General features: G+C 42.7%; 1 protein-coding gene across 3 annotated transcripts in view; it reads left to right on the top strand.

Annotated features, from left to right (window-relative positions):
- EVL (Enah/Vasp-like) overlaps window positions 1–19817 on the top strand; it is a 131917-nt gene that overhangs the window by 43946 nt on the left and 68154 nt on the right. For 2 of the 3 annotated variants that reach the window (XM_037394065.1, XM_037394062.1), the window contains exons 2-3: window positions 10932–11100; window positions 18604–18781. In XM_037394065.1, the coding sequence (XP_037249962.1) occupies window positions 10932–11100; window positions 18604–18781 (347 nt within the window). Of the gene's footprint in view, window positions 1–3821; window positions 3983–10931; window positions 11101–18603; window positions 18782–19817 lie in introns of those variants that run through there. The other variant, XM_037394063.1, reaches the window with a different exon arrangement.

Here is a 19817-nt window from a genome sequence, read left to right as displayed (position 1 = left end):
GCTGTTTCCTTCTAAGTGTTCCCTTTCTAGTCCTGGGCCACATAAGCATTTTAGCAATGCAAGGGGTGATTAGAGGCACTTCTGCTGGAATGTATGCTGTAGTGCTTAATGAAACTAATTTGGCTTATGATGAGGGCACAGAGAGGCAGCACTGGGCTTTGTCCCACTCACTGTCACTGTTTCCCGGTGTGACATTGGATGTGTCAGTGGTGACCTGCCCTTTGCTGTGCTTTGGGCATGCACAGTGCTAGCAGGAGCTGGGGGAGGCTGGGAGTTTTCATGCGTGCTTGAGGTATTTGTGTCCAGGAGAACCAAATCTTTAAAACTGGATTATTTAAACTGATATTATTGTAGCTGATAGTTGTGTGTAAGGAGAATCATATGTGCTTGGTTTAACAGGAAGACTACTCTGACAACTAAGTGCTGTCTCCTTCCCCAAAAATCAGTGACCCTATCTATCCCAGACATGTGAAATCAGAGAAATAAAAAGGCTGCTGTGATCTCTCCTTAGCCCATCTTCCTGCATCCCTCTGCCTAGAACAGTGGAGCTGGTGTGGCTGATCTGGGTAATTAGTAATTTGAGTCCGTAGTTATTTGGAGGTGCATTTTTCAGGTATGGCCTTCTTTTTTAATACACACAGTAAAGTACTGTTTACATGGACACACTCTACAGTAAGTCTAAGCAGTGTAAGCTATGCAGAGGAACTGCCACTTGACTCCAAATAAAGCCAAGTTTTAAATTAATGAAAAGCAGATTTTTTTGAAGGGAACAAGGTAGTGCCCCAAATCCACCCCGATCTCAAAGCAGAAGGGTGCAGTATCAGGAAAACGCAGCCAAATTGAAATCCCAGAACAGTGATGATAAAGTATTTTATTAAACAGGAAAAAGGACATTAAAAAACCACAGTATAAAAAGCTTTGCTTAAATGTCAGTGAGAACTTTCTTTCTTGTTGGTTTTAAGCTTCCCCCATCAGTTGAAAACGGAAACCATTCAGTCACACAGAGATTTACTGCAGAGGAATTAGAAGCTGCAACTGAACAGGCGATGCACTAGCAACCATGAGATCAACCAGACTTTGACAGCCATGTTTTTACTAGGTGCCATTTCACCAATAGTTTCTGCAGGTCTTTCAGTTGGACCATGAAAACAATCTTTTATAACAGGAAAACCAGTGAACATGAAAAGCACTCTGCTCCTCTGCTCATGCAGAGTGGTGTTTGTAGCCCTTGCTCTCCAACAAACTGCACTGAGGTGTGTATGTAGCTGGTGTGCCTTGCCAAATTCATCATATTTGTTACACTTCTCTCTTCTTATTATATTAAACAGGGATCTAAGGTTATTCACATATATGCTGCACTCTGAAACAACTGCAGGGACGTGAGGAATTCTGTGATCTGCTGAGGACTGGTCTCCTCAGGGCTCTGCAGGTTTTGCTTACATCAGTGGAGACATCAGAGCTTCTGGTGCTGACACCCAGAGAAAGTCCATGTGCATGTGTTGCTACATCCAGCCTTCATACTAAAATCATGGGTCTTTGCTGTGTTTCCAGCAGGTCTTAAAGAGCTGAGCAGCTGTGCAGTTTGTGGGGTGCTCTGGGAGACTACCTGGTGTCTGCACCCTGCATGCCCCTGCTTCAGGTCAAGTTCAGGCAAATGGGCAAAAGGGATCAAAGTAGGTGAAAAAGATTTTTTTGCAATGGTTTAGAGGAGGGAAATAGTTCATTTGCATTGCACTTTAGGGAACTGTGTTCAGATGAGGTAACATGTCTGTTCCTAGTTTGTATAATGCACAGGCGGGCACAAAGTGGCTCAGCAAAATGCTGCGGTGACACACAAGTAACTGCAAACTCTCCATTCCCCTTCCACGTGCTGATCCTGCACTACCTGCCTGAGATCGCATCGTGGGGTGGCTCAAGTCATGCCACAGGAAAAGTATTTTCTTAAGCAATGTGTGTTAAAAAGTGCTCACGACGGCCTGAGCTAGGGAGAGGCAGTTGGTATCTCTGACTGTCGGGTGGGTTTATTCTGCGCCTGTTTGCACTTTGTGTTTGCACTGTCCATGTTTGTGTAATCACAGATAACAGATGACATATCTAGACACATTAACAGAATTTGTGAGCATGCTGACAATGCCCCGCCCACCCCCTCCAAAAAAAAAAAGATAAGTGAAAACAGGAGGAAAACCCTAGCTTTCTCTACTTGCAACCAGACCACAGCAGGGTCCATCCAGTTCTCCCTGTTGCGTTTTCCTGGCATTAGTTCTCCCTGCACTGTTAATCTCCTCATGCCATAATGCTGCCATACCCTGAGGCAAAGCTGGGAAGACTAGACTGTGTTTGCAAGGTGTTTACATCCATGTGTACAAATTTGCCAAGTGGAAGAATGGGGGGAAAAGAAGGATGATCGGTCTCAGGGGGCTCTAAAAATGTAGCCCACCAAAACTGCTGCAGCTTTACCCCAGGTGAGGTAGGATTAAAGTATTATTTTGCTGTTCTGCTCTTTAAGACCTTCGTTCTTTTTGCTGCAATATTATCAATTATTATTCCTAAATTTGCATAGTTTCAATCTGTGTTGATAGGCCATCTTGCTGCTATAGCCAAATGGCAGTGCCCAGTTAACGGAGCAGCAGAGCAAGGCAATGAGAGCTTGCAGAGACAGCAAGGGAGGTGAGAGTGTTACTGCAGGGAAAAGCCAACCTCCCTGTTAATGGGAACGTGGATGCATGCAGACACGTATGTAGGCAACTCATGGCAATATGGAAATGAAAGCTTGTAGCCTCTCGGGGGTCTCCTGCGGGCACAGAACAGTCAAAGAGGTTTAGTTTTGCAAGGTGCTCCAATTAAAAAAGAGACAGGCTGGTAGACAGAACTAACCTGGAAAGGCAGTAGTGGATGGCATGTCTTCTACAGCAGATGCTGTGAGGTAAGGTACCCTCTTGCACATGGCTGTGATCTCCATAGTGGCTACTTCAAGCCAAATCCTGCATGCTGTTTGTGGGAGTCTTAGCAGGGTCAGACAGGCACGCAGGGAAGAGGTGACAAAGTCTCATCCTTGCTGTCTCCCCGTCCCAGCTGGCTGGGGGCCTGCCTGCTGCTGGTGACGGAGGCAGGGCGCGCACTGCCTGCAAACCCCTGGGAGCAAATTTTGTCTTGTTTTTTAAATGTTGGAGATTTCTCCCGTGTCCTTCTGTAAGCTGCTTGATCGGTTACCTCCTTCCATGAAGATGTATTTCTTAGTATATGTACTTACGGTGATGTCCCAAGTAGGATGACAGGGTTGGAGAGCAACCGAAAAAAAAAGGCTTTCTCTCTGGCTGGACCCTGAGTCACCCAGGTGTAAGGCGTCTCCCATCCAAAAGCTGTATTGCCATGGGAGGTAAGGGCCAGCACGCAGTATCCCAGACACCATGCTGCACCAGTTCAAGTTTTGGGCTGGAGCTGGCCCCCAGCCAGCCGGTAGGCAACGCCAGGTTGGCTGCAAGGTGGGATGGGGGCCCTTGGTTCTGCACCGTGCAAACACCCATGCCATAAATGAGTAACAGCAATTTTTTTCTGGGTCTGAGGTTTGTTTGCTTTTGCTTTTTCTTGAACAGTGAACCCGTGCCTTGAGAAAATAAGTGAAATATTTTTAATAGCCATGCTACTGGTGCGGCAGAGGCGGTGCATCTAATCTTAATCTATAGTGTTTGGACTTTTGTTCAGTAAATCCGCTGTAAGAAAGAACACTTTTCCTCTTTAAAGCCCCTTCCCCGCCCCTGCCGTACAAGTAAGTGTTACTTCCTGCCCTTATGCTCTCTCAATAGTGCTTCCCTTTCCTGTTTTGCTTATAAGCCTTCATAGAGGCTCCTGGCTTGTCTCTGCCAAATTTGTCCTCTGCGCAGTAATCAGGTGAAGTAGCCTATTTGGATTTAAGTGCACGTGCTGGATTTGAGCATATAGTCCTGTGGGATTACCGGACTAGGTCTTCCTCGATGGCAAGCAGGTAAGTATCTGGGGACCGTGGGGGTGGCAGGGAATTTGTTGACCAGGGTTAACATGACTGGGTGGGAAGTAAAGCATGTACTGTCATAAACGCAGAAGGTCTGTGTTTTGGTTGTAGCCTCACAGGATAATTTATGATTGTGTAAAATGGTAATTAAGCTTTCATGGTGATGCTACATTAATATGCATCTGCTGGCAGTGAGGGAGAGGCTGACTTGACGGAGCGAGCCTTCTTCATTCCTGGTCTAGCTCCATCAGCTCCAGGGGAATTGTCACAGGTTTATTTGCATTTCTTCTGGGATTGAAGGGAAACCAAGGCAAAGCAATGTGAGCCTAAATGAAAGACCTTTATGTTGATTTTCTGTATTCACTTACAAATCTGCATCTCCTGATTATTAGTTAAGATTATGATCTTTCAATGCCTTTGTTTAAGGTATTGTTCTTCTGAAATATGGATATGGTTGTCCCGTGAGTGAGAGCCCTCTGTCATGTATTTTCACTTGACAGTTCGGTTTTGGGTTTTGCATAATGTCTATTTTACAAGATTAGTTACTTCTTCTTTTTATTTCTGTAATTTAAGCGTGAAGGGAAATCGTTTATATTAATAGCGACCTGATCTAGTCAAGTTGCTTTTTTACTGTTTTTGACTAATTGGGTTCATAGTGTTTTCCCAGGCCATTTACTTGACTAATTTTTAGGAACTTCTAAACATTTATCTGATATTTACTTTTAGGAACTCGCAAAGTATATCTTCAAGATGATATGCAAAATCTGAAGGTGAACCACACTTCATTGCAGAAAGAAATGCTGTGTGGATCAAAGCGTTAACGAAGCAGTGGAGTGTCTCCACTGGGAGACAGCAGTGACCCTACCTTGTTGGAGTAGGTGGAAGTTGAAGGGAGAGTTTCCCGGAGCACAGCTTGGCTCTGGGAGTCTGGCTGTCTGGTAGCAATGGTACTTCTCTAAATCACTATGCTTCCTCTATGAAGTGCCTTCTGCAAAGCAGTTCTCTTAAAGCATTTATTTAAGACACTGAGGTGAGATACTGCTGACTGGAGCTCCCCTTAGAATCATTTAAATTCTTATGCTTCAGTTTGCAAAACCTACCAGAAAAGTCATGGGTTAAAATTAACTCCACCGTATAGTTTCAAAATCTCAGCCACATAAACTGTGCAAATGTACTGGCTTACAAGGGCATCAATCTGTAGCCACTCCACTGGCCCTAAATCTCCACTGATGGGCAGACGTGCTGGTCAAGTGCCATGGTGGACACCAAGAAGTCAGGGCTTTCTGCAGACTTTCACCGGCACTGCTGAAGACTGAACTGTTCTGGACTGACAGTCAGACCCAGGTGGAATGTCTCCTTCGCTGCATACTTTTTTTGTGTACTTTATTTCTTTTTTGTATTTCTGCTCACTTCTTCCATGCTCAAGAGCACTGAGGGGTGACAGAAGGTTATGTGAGTTTCTCTGGTCATGCCAGGATAGCATGCATGTTCCCAAATTTAGCAACTCATCTCCCAAAGTCCTGGCTTAGTGTGAGACTCGAGTCCCTTATAAATTGTCTCTTTTTTGGTTTACAGCTGAAGTGTCTGCAAAAGATATTGTGCATGGCAATTCCTGCTGGGTATGCCAATGTAATAGAGAATTCAAAATGAATGTCTCATTGCTAGCAGAAAGAATAGTACTAGAGTACTCTTCCTTGTGGAGATAAACTGATGTTCACCTTACTCTTGTTAACACTGTAGGTACCAGTTTTTCCATTTCCCACTCTGTAAAATCTTGCAGGTGTGTCATGACTTTATTTATCAGCATCAGTCTTTTTGAGAGTTGCTTAGGAAGGAAGCTGTATTTGTACTATTTTCCTGTAACTAATCTTAAACTGTTTAGGTGCTGGAGCGTAACAGTGGAGAAAAGCAATGGCCAGGCACCTGCAGCAGATGCTCAGTGTGGAAGGCTCATCTCCCACTGGCAATGCAGCCGAAGCCCAGCACAAAGGGCCCAGACCAAAGGTTTTCAATGTGTTCATGCAAGCTGAGCAGGGCACCAAAAACAGCAGCTCCCCTGGGAACTGGGCTTCACTTCAGGCTGACTGGGGCAAGGGCAGAGCTGTTGGAGGGGTCTCTCTGCACAAGCAGGCAACCAGGAACGAGTGCAAGCTGAGGACTGCTTCAGTGCTTTGGGACAGAGGCTGGGTGACACCATCTGTCCTGTGAGTTTGGTTGCAGAGGGAACTTTGATAAAGGAGGTCGCAGAGAGAGTCACAAGCATGACCAATGTTTTGGAGCAAGGAGGCTCCCAACGAGAAATGGAGTCATGAGCAAAGCTGGTGATGACTCTCTGGTGGGAAGGCTGGAGAGCCACTGCACTACAGTGAGTTCTGTCTGTAATGACTCAGGTCTCTGTTACGGTCTATATGAGTCCTGATGACCTGAGTGACTTGTGTTCAGAGGGTCTTCTCAGTTTTTTGTTCTGTTAATCCAGTTCTCAGAGACAAATGTCCACCTGTTTCTGTAAAGATTACTACTGAAACACTTTCCCTGCATCCCAGTCATTATTATATTTGTTGTAGTGGAACCAATTAAAATGTTTAGCAAATCAGACAATTAGAGTATGCAGTACACTTTAAATGCTGCAGGAACATGGCTTGTAGCTCACTAATTTTGTGGTTTACACAGATACATACTGCACAGACCACACATCTCCATATAGAGGATTTTGTATTTGTTAGCTGTTTAAGCTGACATTGAGAAAATTCTGTCAGCTTCTTAAACCAGCATCGGCATCTGTTCCTTGCACATCAAGTTTAACCACACAACTGTGACTTTCTGAAGGCAGACTCAGGGGACAGAGTGAGATGTGAGTTATCTCACGTGTTCTCTGTGCTGAGGGTTTGCTCCCAGGTAGGACAAGCCTGGGGCAAAGTAATATGAACAATTTCTGACACCAATAAGGATGATTGGATCAGTCTGAAATAATTTGTAATTATTGATCATTTTAAGGCTGGGGGTGGGGAAATGGATGGGAGGTGGAAATACAAAATAAGGTAAATGTTTGTAAAAGTAGCTGTTTGCATTTCCTAATACCAGCAAACAGCTTGTTTGAAGGTGAGAGAATCACAAGTAGCTTGAAACAAGGTAGATCCATTATAGGTTTGAGCACGATACCTTGATTTCTATCAGGGGAGTTTTCACAGTTTGTGCTAAGTGAACGTTTGCCCCAAGGAAACAGCTGTGTCTGTAAAAGATAGTGAAATTCTCCTGGTGCAGCTGGCATGCTGGAGTAGAGTCTACAGAATTAGGTGTTTAACCCTGAAGTTGGTTAGTTGCGGTCATTTGTTACACCTTCTGTGAACATGATTTGGTGACCCACCAAAAGCTGTATTAAATTAAATAAAGGCTCTAGGAGAAAGTATTTTAAACCTGATTCTGACAGTTTGCATGTTAATGTAACATAAAAAAATCAATAGGGGAATTAGTAATATTTGGCATAGTGTGTGAAACTTGATGGATCTTCTTCAACACGTGCCCATTTTTCATTAACTTTTGTGTATACTTAGGAAAATAAGGCAACTTCTAGAAGTCTACAGTCATGATTTTGTGTATATATGCTAACATCTGCCAAACTTCTCATGGAGAAGGAATGTGACTATGCACAATAGTGTGACTAAAACTCATATTTATTACCTGTTACGTGTAGTTGACATAAGTATCAATGGTATATTGTCCCAAAAATAACAGAAACCTTTGCTGGAGCTTTGTGAAACCACTGGTTTTTGATTTATGTTTGAAAAAATGGACTCCATAGAGGGTAATAGTGAGATTCTTATTGACCTTTGTAAGAGGAGCATTTTCTAGGCTGTTTTCAGGGAAGCTCCTTTAAAATGGCAATGGGACGGTTGTGCTTTTTCATGGGTAGGATGAGTAAAGAGTCTTCAGGCGTAAAGACTTACACCTCCATTTAGGGTGAGACAGCAAGCTAGCAATGGATCCCTGGGGGCATTTTAGGTTTTGAAAGTGCTTTGATGAAGTGCTTTGCAGGAAAGGATTCCCCTTGTGCTGTACTTGGTTTATGTTCTTTCTGTTATTTCACTGGAGGCCAGATAACAGGCTTAATCCTGTTTCTATTTAAATGAATGATGAAAACCTTCCATTGACTGCAGGGAGAGCAGGGATTGAGCTTGATGTGTTGCTTTATGTTACAATAACAATTGGTTGCCATGCATTAAATATTGCTCCTGGGGTCTATATCCGTATTTCAGTCATGTTGTAGAGGGATCCTTCGCTGCAGTTTTTAGTGGCAGCAAAATCTGACGGCAAAGTTACCTATCTACTGGAATCTGGCATTATGAATAATGCTACGGTAAGGCCCTCACGTCTGTATGGTTGAGTGCATTCCCTTTGTTGTATGTAAGCATAATTTAATTAATTTTGACTAATCAAGGAGCCCGTGGTAATTGTGGATTCCAAAATTCGTCTGGAATGAAGGCAACATTGGGTCCCAGGCTTGCTCTGGTGAAACCAATGACGTGCTCTTGCTTAATTTAGTACAGTGAAGATTGTAGCAACCAGCAAGTCTTGAGGAGAAAGACCCAGTGGCACCGGGGATGAGTGTGACTCTCTTGGGGACCATGTTTTCTGGGAGCCAGCAAGCTTGCTGGGCAGGGGGTTGCTGTGGCTCCAGGCAGCTGATGCTACCCCAGCTCTGGAGGTCGAGGTGGCACGAGACACCTGATAGCACAGGCAGGCGGGCACCATCCAGCCACAAGACCACACTGAAGATTATTTTTAACCATTCCACTTCTACATGGCAAAAGCTAATCCAGTGTACTTGCCTTTTGGCTGGTGCATTTCTCTCCCATCCTCCTCCGTCTGTGAATCTGAGGCAGACTGAGCATCTCCAGACAGGTCTGGAGGATGCAAGCAGTGCTGCTGCTGCTGCTGCCAGTCTGCAGCTCTTGCACCAGCTGGAGGATTAGGCAGGCTGGAGAGAGCTCAAATCCCTCAGCTGCTAGTGTCAGATATGGAGAAGCTGCCACAAAACATTAGCTTACCTTAAAAAAAGAAGGGAGAGGTGTTTGCTGGGTAGGTACATCAGAAAAGGCACAGCTGTTTTCCAAGTATCTCACATAACAAAGCAACAGCAACTGATGGATGAGCTCAATTTTATAAATTCTGAAGAATATAAGTAAAATAATGTTTAGTCTTTCTGATCTGAATATATTGCCCCGGTAACAGACTCTAGCTGTTTCCGTGCTATCTAATAAAAATACAATGTATTCTGAATTTTCTTGCCTTGTTCTTTATGGGCATGTCTGCCAGTGTCATTGCTCCCTCTGTAAATGCTGTGAGGAGTTTTCTCTTACCTAAAGCCTGGAGGAGGTCTGTGGCTACCTGGAGGCTATGTGAAGTGACTGATAAAACAAGCCAGTCAGCAGGCTTCAGTGTACGATGGGGGATGCATGTGCCTTGGAAATCTTTTTGAGACTCACAAATCAGAAAAGATTGAAAATTGCTGCTGTGATCTACCCAGATCCTCTTAATACCTACAGTAACACGCTCCCTTTCGTTAAAGTGCTGACAGTGGCGGGGTCGGGTGGGTGTGGGTTTGCAGCAGTTGGTATCATTTACAAGCAGTGTAATTCGGCACAGTGGCAGTGCAGCGATACGGTTTAGCACCACCCAGGAGCTTCCCGTTTATTTGTGTGTGTGCCAGTGAGGCATTACAGAGGCAAGACCAACACAAAGAAGTGTATGCAAGAGCGGGGAAAAAAAGGATTTGTGTGCAAAGCAGATTACCACTCGATATTGTGCTGCTGAAAACTGTTTAATATAGCTTGGGCTAAGGAAGGGAGGCATATATAATTACATATAGATCTAACGTTAATAGCATGGTCATGAACTTTAGATTTTTGTAGGACATAAATACTAACAGTTTTATTTAGGCCTAAGATGCACTATATGCTTATTGAAAATCCTGTTACATTTGACAATCTCAAATCTCCAAAATTTGGAGGATTCATTTTTTTCTTTGTATAAGGAACTCTTATTTTCTCTGGTGTAAGAAAAGTGGCTGGGAAGTCAGGAGAGCAGGAACTGATATCCTGATCTGTTTTGACATGTCATCTCAAATGTATTTGCCAGCGGCATTTCTTGCACATGAGAGGTGTGTTTTAGCAGGAACCTAGTACGCGTATATTACTCACGAATATGCAAGTGAGAAGTAAAGAGCTGATGGTTTCCTGTAAATCTACAGAAAAAAAAATAGTTATTAATGCTGTATGAAATAATGCCTATGTACTTTAACACTGGAATGCAGACATTCATGGATTCCCTTTTCCTACTTTTCTTGCTACTAGGGTGAAGGGAAAAAGAGTTCCTGTGTGTTTTGCACATGTATTCTGGGACTTGTAAGTGCGTCAGCAGGTCTGGGTATTAGGCGTCAGCTGGATTAATGTAATTGATGTCTTCAGTTTACCTAACGTGGCTTTTGGTTCAAGGTCTGCTTGCTTCCAGTTCTAAATGTGTAACTCAGCTGTGGATGTCACGTTTATTTTGTCAGTAAGCTGTAAAATATTGTTAAGTGTTCATGCAAATGTGAAAGGCTTCACTTGCCAATAGGTACATAAAATAAATGGAGCATTCATACTGTTGGATGGTTTTCATAATGTTTATGTGATACAGGTTATTCCTCAGGGCCTAATATTTTTATATAAAATAGATTATCCATTCCAAACAACAGCATACTGGGGTTTTTTTACATCTATGAACACATACATGCCAGCTTTAATTTAACAGAGAGATTGCGTTCAAAGGATTAGCAGATGTCTTAGAAAACATATGTTGTAAGTAGTTCTGATAATTTCTGTTGGTTTTTTTCCTTTGGATTTCTCCAGTAGTACACAGCAAATTCACTGCTTTTTTTCCTGATTTTTTTGTTTTTGCTCTCCAGTGAACAGAGTATTTGCCAAGCCCGAGCTTCAGTTATGGTCTATGACGATACCAGTAAGAAATGGGTGCCAATAAAACCTGGACAGCAGGGATTCAGCAGAATCAACATATACCACAACACGGCCACTAACACCTTCAGGGTAGTTGGAGTTAAACTGCAAGATCAACAAGTGAGTAACTGTACCGAGTTTCCTGTAAATTAACCTTTGATCTCATTTGATACAATCAGTTCTATATTTAATGCAGTCTAGCAACATTTCCTGCTCCCTGCAAGGTGCCTGTGAGTCTTTTTACTGCAGTCATTTAGATTTTATACAATTTTTTGCACACAGAATGTATCATAATTTATTACTTCTTATTTGCAAACAGAACTTTTGGTAGATGCCAGAGAGGTTTTGACGTTATTTTTCCCCCCTTCATTTTTCGCTTGTGAAATGAGTCGTATTCTGCAGGTTTTGCTCTCAGCTCCCCCTAACTTATCTTTTGCAGGTTTTCAGTACTGCAAAAAAAAAAAAAAATAGAAATCAATCGTTCTGCACTGCTATCTCACAAAGTGTGATTGTTACATTACTGTAGTAAGTAATTAGTTCCTCGTAATGCGTTTTAAAATCCTAGGTGCACACTGTGATCTGATTTACAGGAGCCTAAGTCTGTGGGACCTCCCTGGGGTATTAAAGGAGTTATATGGGATTTAGATTATCAGAACTGGTATCAGACTCCCCTCAGCCCCCAAAGGGTGGTGCTCAGTGCGGGGCTGCCACGGTGTGGCTGCAAGCAGCCTGGCTCACCAGTGTGCTGGGCAGTGCATGCCATCAGAAGCTCGATAACCAAATGTCATGTTTAGACCCTAAATTACAAAAATGTACCTGGGTGGAGTAGCACTGCTATACCATAGTGGCATTTGCATTTTAGAGCAGAAGTTTCTGTCAAGGATTCCCTCTGTGTGTTGGCATGAGGCCAGTGTGGCACTGGCTGCCCGCCTCTCGTACTCACCTCAGGCGCTCAACCTGGCAGAAGGATCAGAAAAAAGTGGGTGATTGATTTTCTGTTAGTTCAGAGAGCGGCACCTCCTGGGAAGGTGTGATGAGCACCACTGCCAGTGTGAGATGGGCAGGGGCAGGGCAAGGCAAGGCAGAGAGCAGGAGCTGGGGCACTGCCACCTCTCAGCTGCCACAAATGTTGGAATTGACCGATCTGCTCATGGAAATGCAGATGATGCCCCTCAGCTGTCAGCTGTAATGATGTTTGGGCCAACTGGAAAAGTTAGTCAGGTTGCTTACTGGACTGGATAATGACTTTGCTGCACTGTCCCTGTACACAGTCATCATTTTGCAAAAAGGAAAAGCAGAATAGAAATAGATTGGAGGGTTAAGCACATTGGGTTTCAGCTCCCTGCAGTGAAATTTTGATACATCTGCCATATCTTTTGCCACTGTTTTTATCCTTCTCAGTAGAGCAAAGGCAATATATTAATGTAGTTCCATTTGAAAGTAGAAAATATTTTCAAAAATAAATTAAGTACAGTGGCTTCTTACCCAGTTGTGAAAGCCAGTGCTGCTTTATAACAGGCCATGCTAGCTGTTTATTTTACGCAGCCAGCAGGTGAATGTAAATGATTTTCATGTGACTGTGATCTAAGATGGGTCTGAATAGCTGTATGTAAAAAAATAGCTCATGTGTGAAAAAAGCACAAGTCATGAAGTCTACATATATATCTAAGGAAGACCGTGTACCAGAGGTCTGTCTTAATCAGAGTATACAATTTAAAGAGTAGGATATGTTAAAAAGTCAAATCTTGATCTGTACTTTAAACATGTTTTGCATTAACTGTAACATTCTATTTGCTTGAAAATGTTCCTGCTTATGAAAAGGCTGCATGCCATCTGAAAATCATCTCAATTCAGAAGGAAACTGATAGAAGAATCTATTTTTCTAGAGTTTAAAGACTAAAGCTCCTCCCTCAAATAAACAAAAAAAAGTACAGGTTGCCTTAGTTAAAACTGTCTAAAAGAAAGTATTCACCTTCAATATGGTGACAAAAATCCAGTATTATAAATAAATTAAAGACAGCATAGCATAGTAGTATTAAAAGGAACGTTCTGAAAGTCCCAAGATTCAGAACTTAATATATTTTATATGAGTCTCACATGGAATCGTAAGCTTGCTAGGTCTTAACAAGAACAAAAATACATTTCAGTTAAAATAATTCTCTATACAAGCCATTTCATGCTTGCTCTCAGGTTTTGCTAAATCACACTGAAAGTAAGGTTTTAGTAAAACCTGTTGCTTTGCCAGGAAAGCCATATTTTTCTGAAAAGGGCTGATCTTCAGTGAATAGGTGATTTGGCGTATAATGAAGCTACACAGATTTCCAAGAGTTGAGAAACTAGTTTAAAATATGTAACACAACAATACCATGGAGGAACAATTTTAAGTTTTATTGCATGCTGTTTGGCAAGGCACAGACTAGAGTAACTTTCGTGACTTCACCCCTGCCTACCTTTAATGTCTCCCTTTTAATTTTTCTTGTTCTCTATTACAGCTCTAATAATCTCTCCCTTTGATTTTCATCCTCTGGTTTTTTTCTGTCACGTATCTTCTTCTGTAGACTCCTTTTGTTGTCTTTGTCTAGCTGCCTTTCTGTCTTCTAGCCCCTTTTTTGGTGCACGTGTTACCATCTTCTCATTCTGTCTAACTTATCTGTGCTTATCTTCTTCTCTAGCTGACGGTGTCTAAAAGGTTCACCACAGAAAAATATGTTTTTTAAAGTGGCAGAACTTGAGCATCATTCTCACCACCGGGAAGTGGTCACCCGACCTCCTGTTCTCCTTATGTGTCTGTGTGACATGCTCATCACATGCTTGCGTGCAGCAGCAGCAAGCTAAGTTACACATCAGTGGTACATGATTTCCCCTTTCTGCTCTGCACAGACATGTGCATTTGCATAGGCTCCTGCTGGCACGAGCAGTAATCTTTAGAAAACCAGAAGCAGACTTTTGAAGTGCTGAAGTAGCCACAGAGACCAGAACTGGTTTGAAGCTAAGGCCAGATCAGTATTACAATTGCTGGACAAGACGAGCTTTGATGTTTCTTTGCAACCTTCACTTTCTTGAAGCCCAGCAGCTGCAAGCAAGTGGTTTACCCCCATGTTGCAATTTGCCAGCAGTCGTAACCTAACCTGTTGTAAAGGTGAAATGCGTTAGCTTCAGTCACCATCAGGAAGCTCACAAATTTAAAAACATGCAAGTGGTCCATCTTTATGGCTTAGCTGACAAGCAGTAGCTCCCCATTTCAGAGTCCTGATCAACTGAGGGTTTAAAATTATGATTTTATATCAGGTGATTTCAGCTCAGCATAGTCTCGTCACTGGAAGGCATGTGCTGAACAAATAGGCGGGGATGAAGGTGGGAGTCAAAAGTGAATCATATCTCCTGAGGGCTTGGTGAATTGACGTGGCTAGGAAGTGAGTGTGAGAACAGGGCCTTGGGGAAGGTGGGACATCTTACGTTTGAGCCAAAGCCAAAACTGAAATGGCAACAGCACTCTTGGGATATAAACTAAACCACGTGTTTTTTTGAAAAATAAAGAACCAATTGATCACCACAGTAACTCACTAGAAGTTGGTCAGGTTTGGGCCTGCTTACAGAAATAAAGAATCTGGCCTGTACTGTAGCAGCCTTCAGCTGCTACGCCGTATCCTCCCTGTGTGTTAGCACTCATGCAACTGCTCCCCATGAGAGGACTCTGAGCTCTGATGGTGTGGCAGAACCCAAGCTGATGAGAAACTTCTGAACCATTTCATATTCTGTAGAAACAAGCAAACATCTTGCCCTGGTTCCATAAACAAGAGTGCCGGTGGTAAGGCTTGTGTGGGAACTCTTCCCATGGCCTTGGCTGTGGTTACACCTCAGGCGTGGTCCTGAGGCCCACCCGGTCCCTTCTAGCCCCATGCCGGTGAGTCCTGTCAGCCGTCACCGCCATCGCTGTAGCCTACGGACTGTGGAGGGAAGGGCTTCTCAGTCTTGGGCTTTTCAATAGGTCCCAAAATTACCTGCCTGCCCCAGCGAGCCTGCACTTGAAACCGAGATAACAAGGTGAAGGACAGTACCAGGCAGAAGTGAGGCAAGTCTTTTTTTAACATTATAGTGACGGGACCATGGGAAGCTGTTAACATGTTAATGCTGTGCACAACTGCTCTGCGAAACTCCTTGCCATATGAGTCACTGAAATCCAGAATTTGACAGGGTTCAAAACACAGACATTTATATCAGTAACAGGACTACTTTGGTTTGGGATAGAAAATACTAAAAGGGGTTGGAAAAGAAAAAAATAGGCACACAAAATGTTACATTTCAGCTTTTAAGACAAACTCTGAGGGAAGAGATATAGGAAGAACTGTTTGTTATAGACAAACACATTAATTTTTTCTGCAAGATTTCCACTCAGTTTCTCTAATCACCTATTATAAACTACGACTGAAGACTGAAAGATGAACTGTTGGTCTGCTCAGCATGGCAGATGCTATCTTACTGACATACGGAGCTTTAGAGTAAGGATCCCTTAGAAACACCTGTAAAAAACCCCCTATGCTCCAAACATGGAGACCTTCTTTATTTTAATTACTGCTCTCAAGCACTTAGTTATCATCATGTGCCTTGCAGAGCCACCACACCATCTGTACAAGATGCCTTTATGCACTCTTTCTTAACAACAGCAGGAGAACCCCTCCTCCTTTTTCTGTTTTCTAGAAGCATGAGCTAATGGAGATAAAACGAAACTCTGGGTACTTTATGTTTCATTTCCCAGTTTTAAAGCCCGTGTTTTGAGTTTAAAGACATGCAACATGTATAGGCCTCCTGGGGATTACTGAAGGTCAACATTCAAATTCTGCCTATTCGACTGAAGGGATCAAACCCTCAGAACAGAGCAGATTCTCTGAGTTCGTTGGGTCGATGTTCTGGGAAAGCAAATTTTGAACAGTTTACCTGACTTCTATTAAATGATTTTTGGCATAGATTTTTATGATTTCTGTCTTTGATTATACAACTGCACTACACCCTCTGGTGCTCTGGACTTTGATCCAAATAGTGCTGTCCTTTGAAACAGAAGATTCTTTTAGTAGGTGAGCAGTACTCACTTAGCAAAGCCAGGTAAAACATCATGGTCTTTCTGAACATTTCTTCAAAGATACTGGTTGTACCTTGCCTTTGTTAAGCTACTCAGAAGTGTTGGGAAGGCTTAAAAATTGCTATATGTTAAAACTGTTGGGTTAGTGATCCAGGCATGAGTCTACTTGATGATCTAAAGTCTCCCCGAGTATGAGCAACTTCATACAGGCTCTCCCAATGCTCAGTGGTATAACAGGGGTGATGTCACCATTTTTCAAGAAAAAAGGGCTATCTAAGCTGTCAGCTGTAAGAGTGAACTCATGGCTTTGCTGTAACTGGAGCAATGTGGTTTGCACTTCATTCTGGTTGGTGTGGGTGGCTTCCCACGCAGCATGCTGGCGATGCAGTTCCCATTTTCAGGGAACCAGCTCTTGGGAGTATGTGTACCAAATGCAGGTTGCCTTGCATCTCCTTTTGAATCACAGGCCAGGTATCTTTCTACCAAACATGATAAAAAAAGTGCAGTGTAGGTCTGATTGCTGACCAGTGCATTTACATGGAAACTTAGTAACGATACTGGTTTGAGAGCAACAGTTGGACCAGATACTGGATGTTCAATAACCGTCAGGATAATTTATGCCTAAAGCTAGACCAAGTATTCAAAGACTATCTGCTATGTCACTGCTTAATGCTGGCTCAGGTAAGTAAATGCATTATAGAAATAAAGTATATCTGCAATTGTCTATTGGTATATGGCTTCTTCGCTGCTTTCCGTAATTTTTTATATAATGATATAGATTAGTTATCAGACATCTGTTAACTATCTATATCAATGAGACAGTGTCATCCTTCAAAAACAGAACTGTGTGAAAAACAATTTGCTCCTTATGTATTAGGAGCTTTTCTAATGTTTTTCTGTGAGTTTAAATTGGCAGTCCACTGAAAAGTCAAAACTCAGAGCTAGGAATCATTCATCTTTGAAATTAGTTTTAAAACTCTGCTTTTATAATTGAGAGGACTTGTCAGTCATCTAACAAAAATATTGTTAACCTTAATTAATATGTTGGAGTTTTTTAGATGTGGTAATAGTACTAAAAGAAAACTTGCCAAAGTGCTGGTCAATCAGACTGCAAAAAAGGTATATTGGTAGGTTTTCTGGGATGGCTGGTCTACCTGTAACAGTAAATACTGGGTACTGCTTTTATTTGTTACTGGCTTTTTGTTCCCTTGTTTTCAGTTGTTGCCCCCATCTCATGAAGTCCAGGACGGTAAAACTCACGCTAAGAGTCATCCCCCAGACAGCATGCACCAAGGTCCCTCTTCCTACTCCTGTATACCAGTGTCCAGCCTGCCTGATTTACAGATGAGCCATACAAACTAGGTTGATGGAGGATTTTCATTGATTTGCTTTCAACAAGGACCAGAAATTTTTCTGGCTCTTGATAAAACTCCAGCCAAAATAACTCCATTTGTAGAGACAATCTTGAATATTCAGAACCACATTTGCTATATTTGAATAATAAACTTCAGACTTCCCCTGCTCATAATTTTAAGTTTCTCTGTCCCTGGTTCCCTCCTGGCCCCAGCTTGTGTGTGCTGATGAAGAGGGAACCTCCATTTCCTACCCTTCTGTTTTCAACTGCACTGTGCCTGTTTATAAGAATAATTATTTCTTCTGTTGGCATGTTATTTCTTAAATCTGCATTACAACAGAGTGCCACTGTCAGTCCACAGATGGCTGTCTCAGGGGTGCTGTCTCTGCTGTGGGTCCTTCTGGCTTATTAGTGGTGCAGTGGACGCTGCTGCCTCTCCACCTTCAGCTAGAGCAGCTTACACTTTTAGCACTGGAGGTTTCTGGTCAGACCCCAGGCATACTGTGCAGCTGCGTGTCCCCCGTGCCCTGCCCAAGGGTAAATGGGGCATTGTATTTAGCTGATTAAATCAAAACACACAGAAACACCCTTCTGCTGCAATCACACCTTACCTGGAAATTACGTACAGGAAGGCAGGAGCTGGGAGAGGAAATACTTGGTTGTCTGATTTTGTCATTGCCTATCTGATTGTAGAGAAAAAACTCTCTCAGCATAAGAAGCTGGTGGTGATCAGGTGCATGGGAGGAGAAAAGCAGAGCCAGTGCAATGAGTCGAACATCTATCTGCTGTAGTGTAGGGTTAGCGCCCAGAGCTCTGCCTGGCTCTTTTTCTGACAGTTGTGCACGATCATCCCCCAAAAGATGGCAACAGCTGCTGGCACTGGCTCCTGACATCTGTCTGCAGTATCTGCACAGCTGTATCCTGAGGAGGTGCTGTAGAAAACATGAGCAGGTAACAGGTTTTGCAAAACTAGCTTGCAAGTCCCTGAGGCGGAGTTGAACTGTTGTAAATCCCACCCCCAGCTGTGCGTCTTCTGTCACTGAAACACACACTGCCTTACCATACAGCCCTGTAGGAGCTGCTGTATGAATTGCCTCTACCAATTTAATTAACCTTTACCAAAGGGTTGGGTTTTTTTCCCCACTGAAAACAAAACTATTTTTAATCTTTGCCCCTCTCTTTCAAATCACAGGTAGTGATTAATTACTCAATTGTGAAAGGACTGAAGTACAATCAAGCAACACCCACCTTTCATCAATGGCGCGATGCACGGCAGGTCTATGGCTTGAATTTTGCAAGCAAAGAAGAGGCTACCACGTTCTCCAATGCAATGCTGTTTGCTCTGAATATCATGAACTCACAAGATGGAGGTAAATTAGCAGCCACTACGCTCTTATTAATCTGTGACAATGCCTGTTATCAATCACGTAGTGCAGTTTTATTGGATAGTATGCCATTATAAACCTTGTTATAATAAAAAAAGTTGGTCTTTGGTAGACAGCTTTTAGATGAGCATTTGCTGTGGTATGCATCGTACATGTTTTCATGTTTTATTCACCTTCCTTCTAATTTTTCACAGCGCCTTAACTCATGATAGAAAATCAATAGTTATTTGAGAATGTCTCGGCAGGCAGGTGGCCCCACTGATTTATGTGGATCTGTGTTTGCGTTGTGTTACATGTAAGGTGGCAGAATATAACTTTAAATAAACAGAAGCTAGAGTAAAATTAGCAACACTTTATAAGGTAGAACTTGGAGTTGGTATTTCCAGTGTGTTAGGTTTCAGCTACAGCCGTTGGCTTGTGGGCCAGCTTTCAAAAAGAGGAGTGTGTGGCATCCTGGTTATTCCATAAGGTGAAATGCAAAGCCTTGTACTCTGGACATTGACTAATGTTGTTTTTCAGTTCTGTATTGACTGCAGTTGAAGTCTGTGGTGAAGTTCACTGTTCTGTGAAATTTTCATTGCAGTAGCTTGACGAGGGCCCAAAATAAAGTCCTGGTTTGTCAATGGAACCAGTTTCTGGTTTGTGGTCTCTGGATGAAGTCCTACCCTCAGTTAAATGCATATTACCTCTCTGCAGCTCCTGGCTGGGAACAGAAAGCAATCCTTGTGTGGTGTCCTTTTTTCCTACAAAATACACACCACAGCCCTGTTTTCCATTTGAAAGCACAGTGAGTCAAGGTTTACATCACTTGCTGCTGTCCAGGTTTCCCTGCAGTGTTCACTCACGATGGACAACAGCTGTCTAGAGAGAGGTTGTCTCCTGACAACCTTCAATACATAAATATGTTTAACTAAAAGGTGTATTTATAATATGAAAGTTCATATTTTTTCTTTTACTATTTTTATTCATCCTATTAAGCTGACAAATGCAAAGTTTGTATTTTTTCTTTTGCTAGTTCTGT

The sequence above is a fragment of the Falco rusticolus genome, chromosome 7 (genome assembly GCF_015220075.1).
Source record: "Falco rusticolus isolate bFalRus1 chromosome 7, bFalRus1.pri, whole genome shotgun sequence".
Lineage (NCBI taxonomy): Eukaryota > Metazoa > Chordata > Aves > Falconiformes > Falconidae > Falco > Falco rusticolus.
Note: the sequence above shows the minus strand (reverse complement) of the source record. Positions and strands in the feature narration are given on the sequence as shown.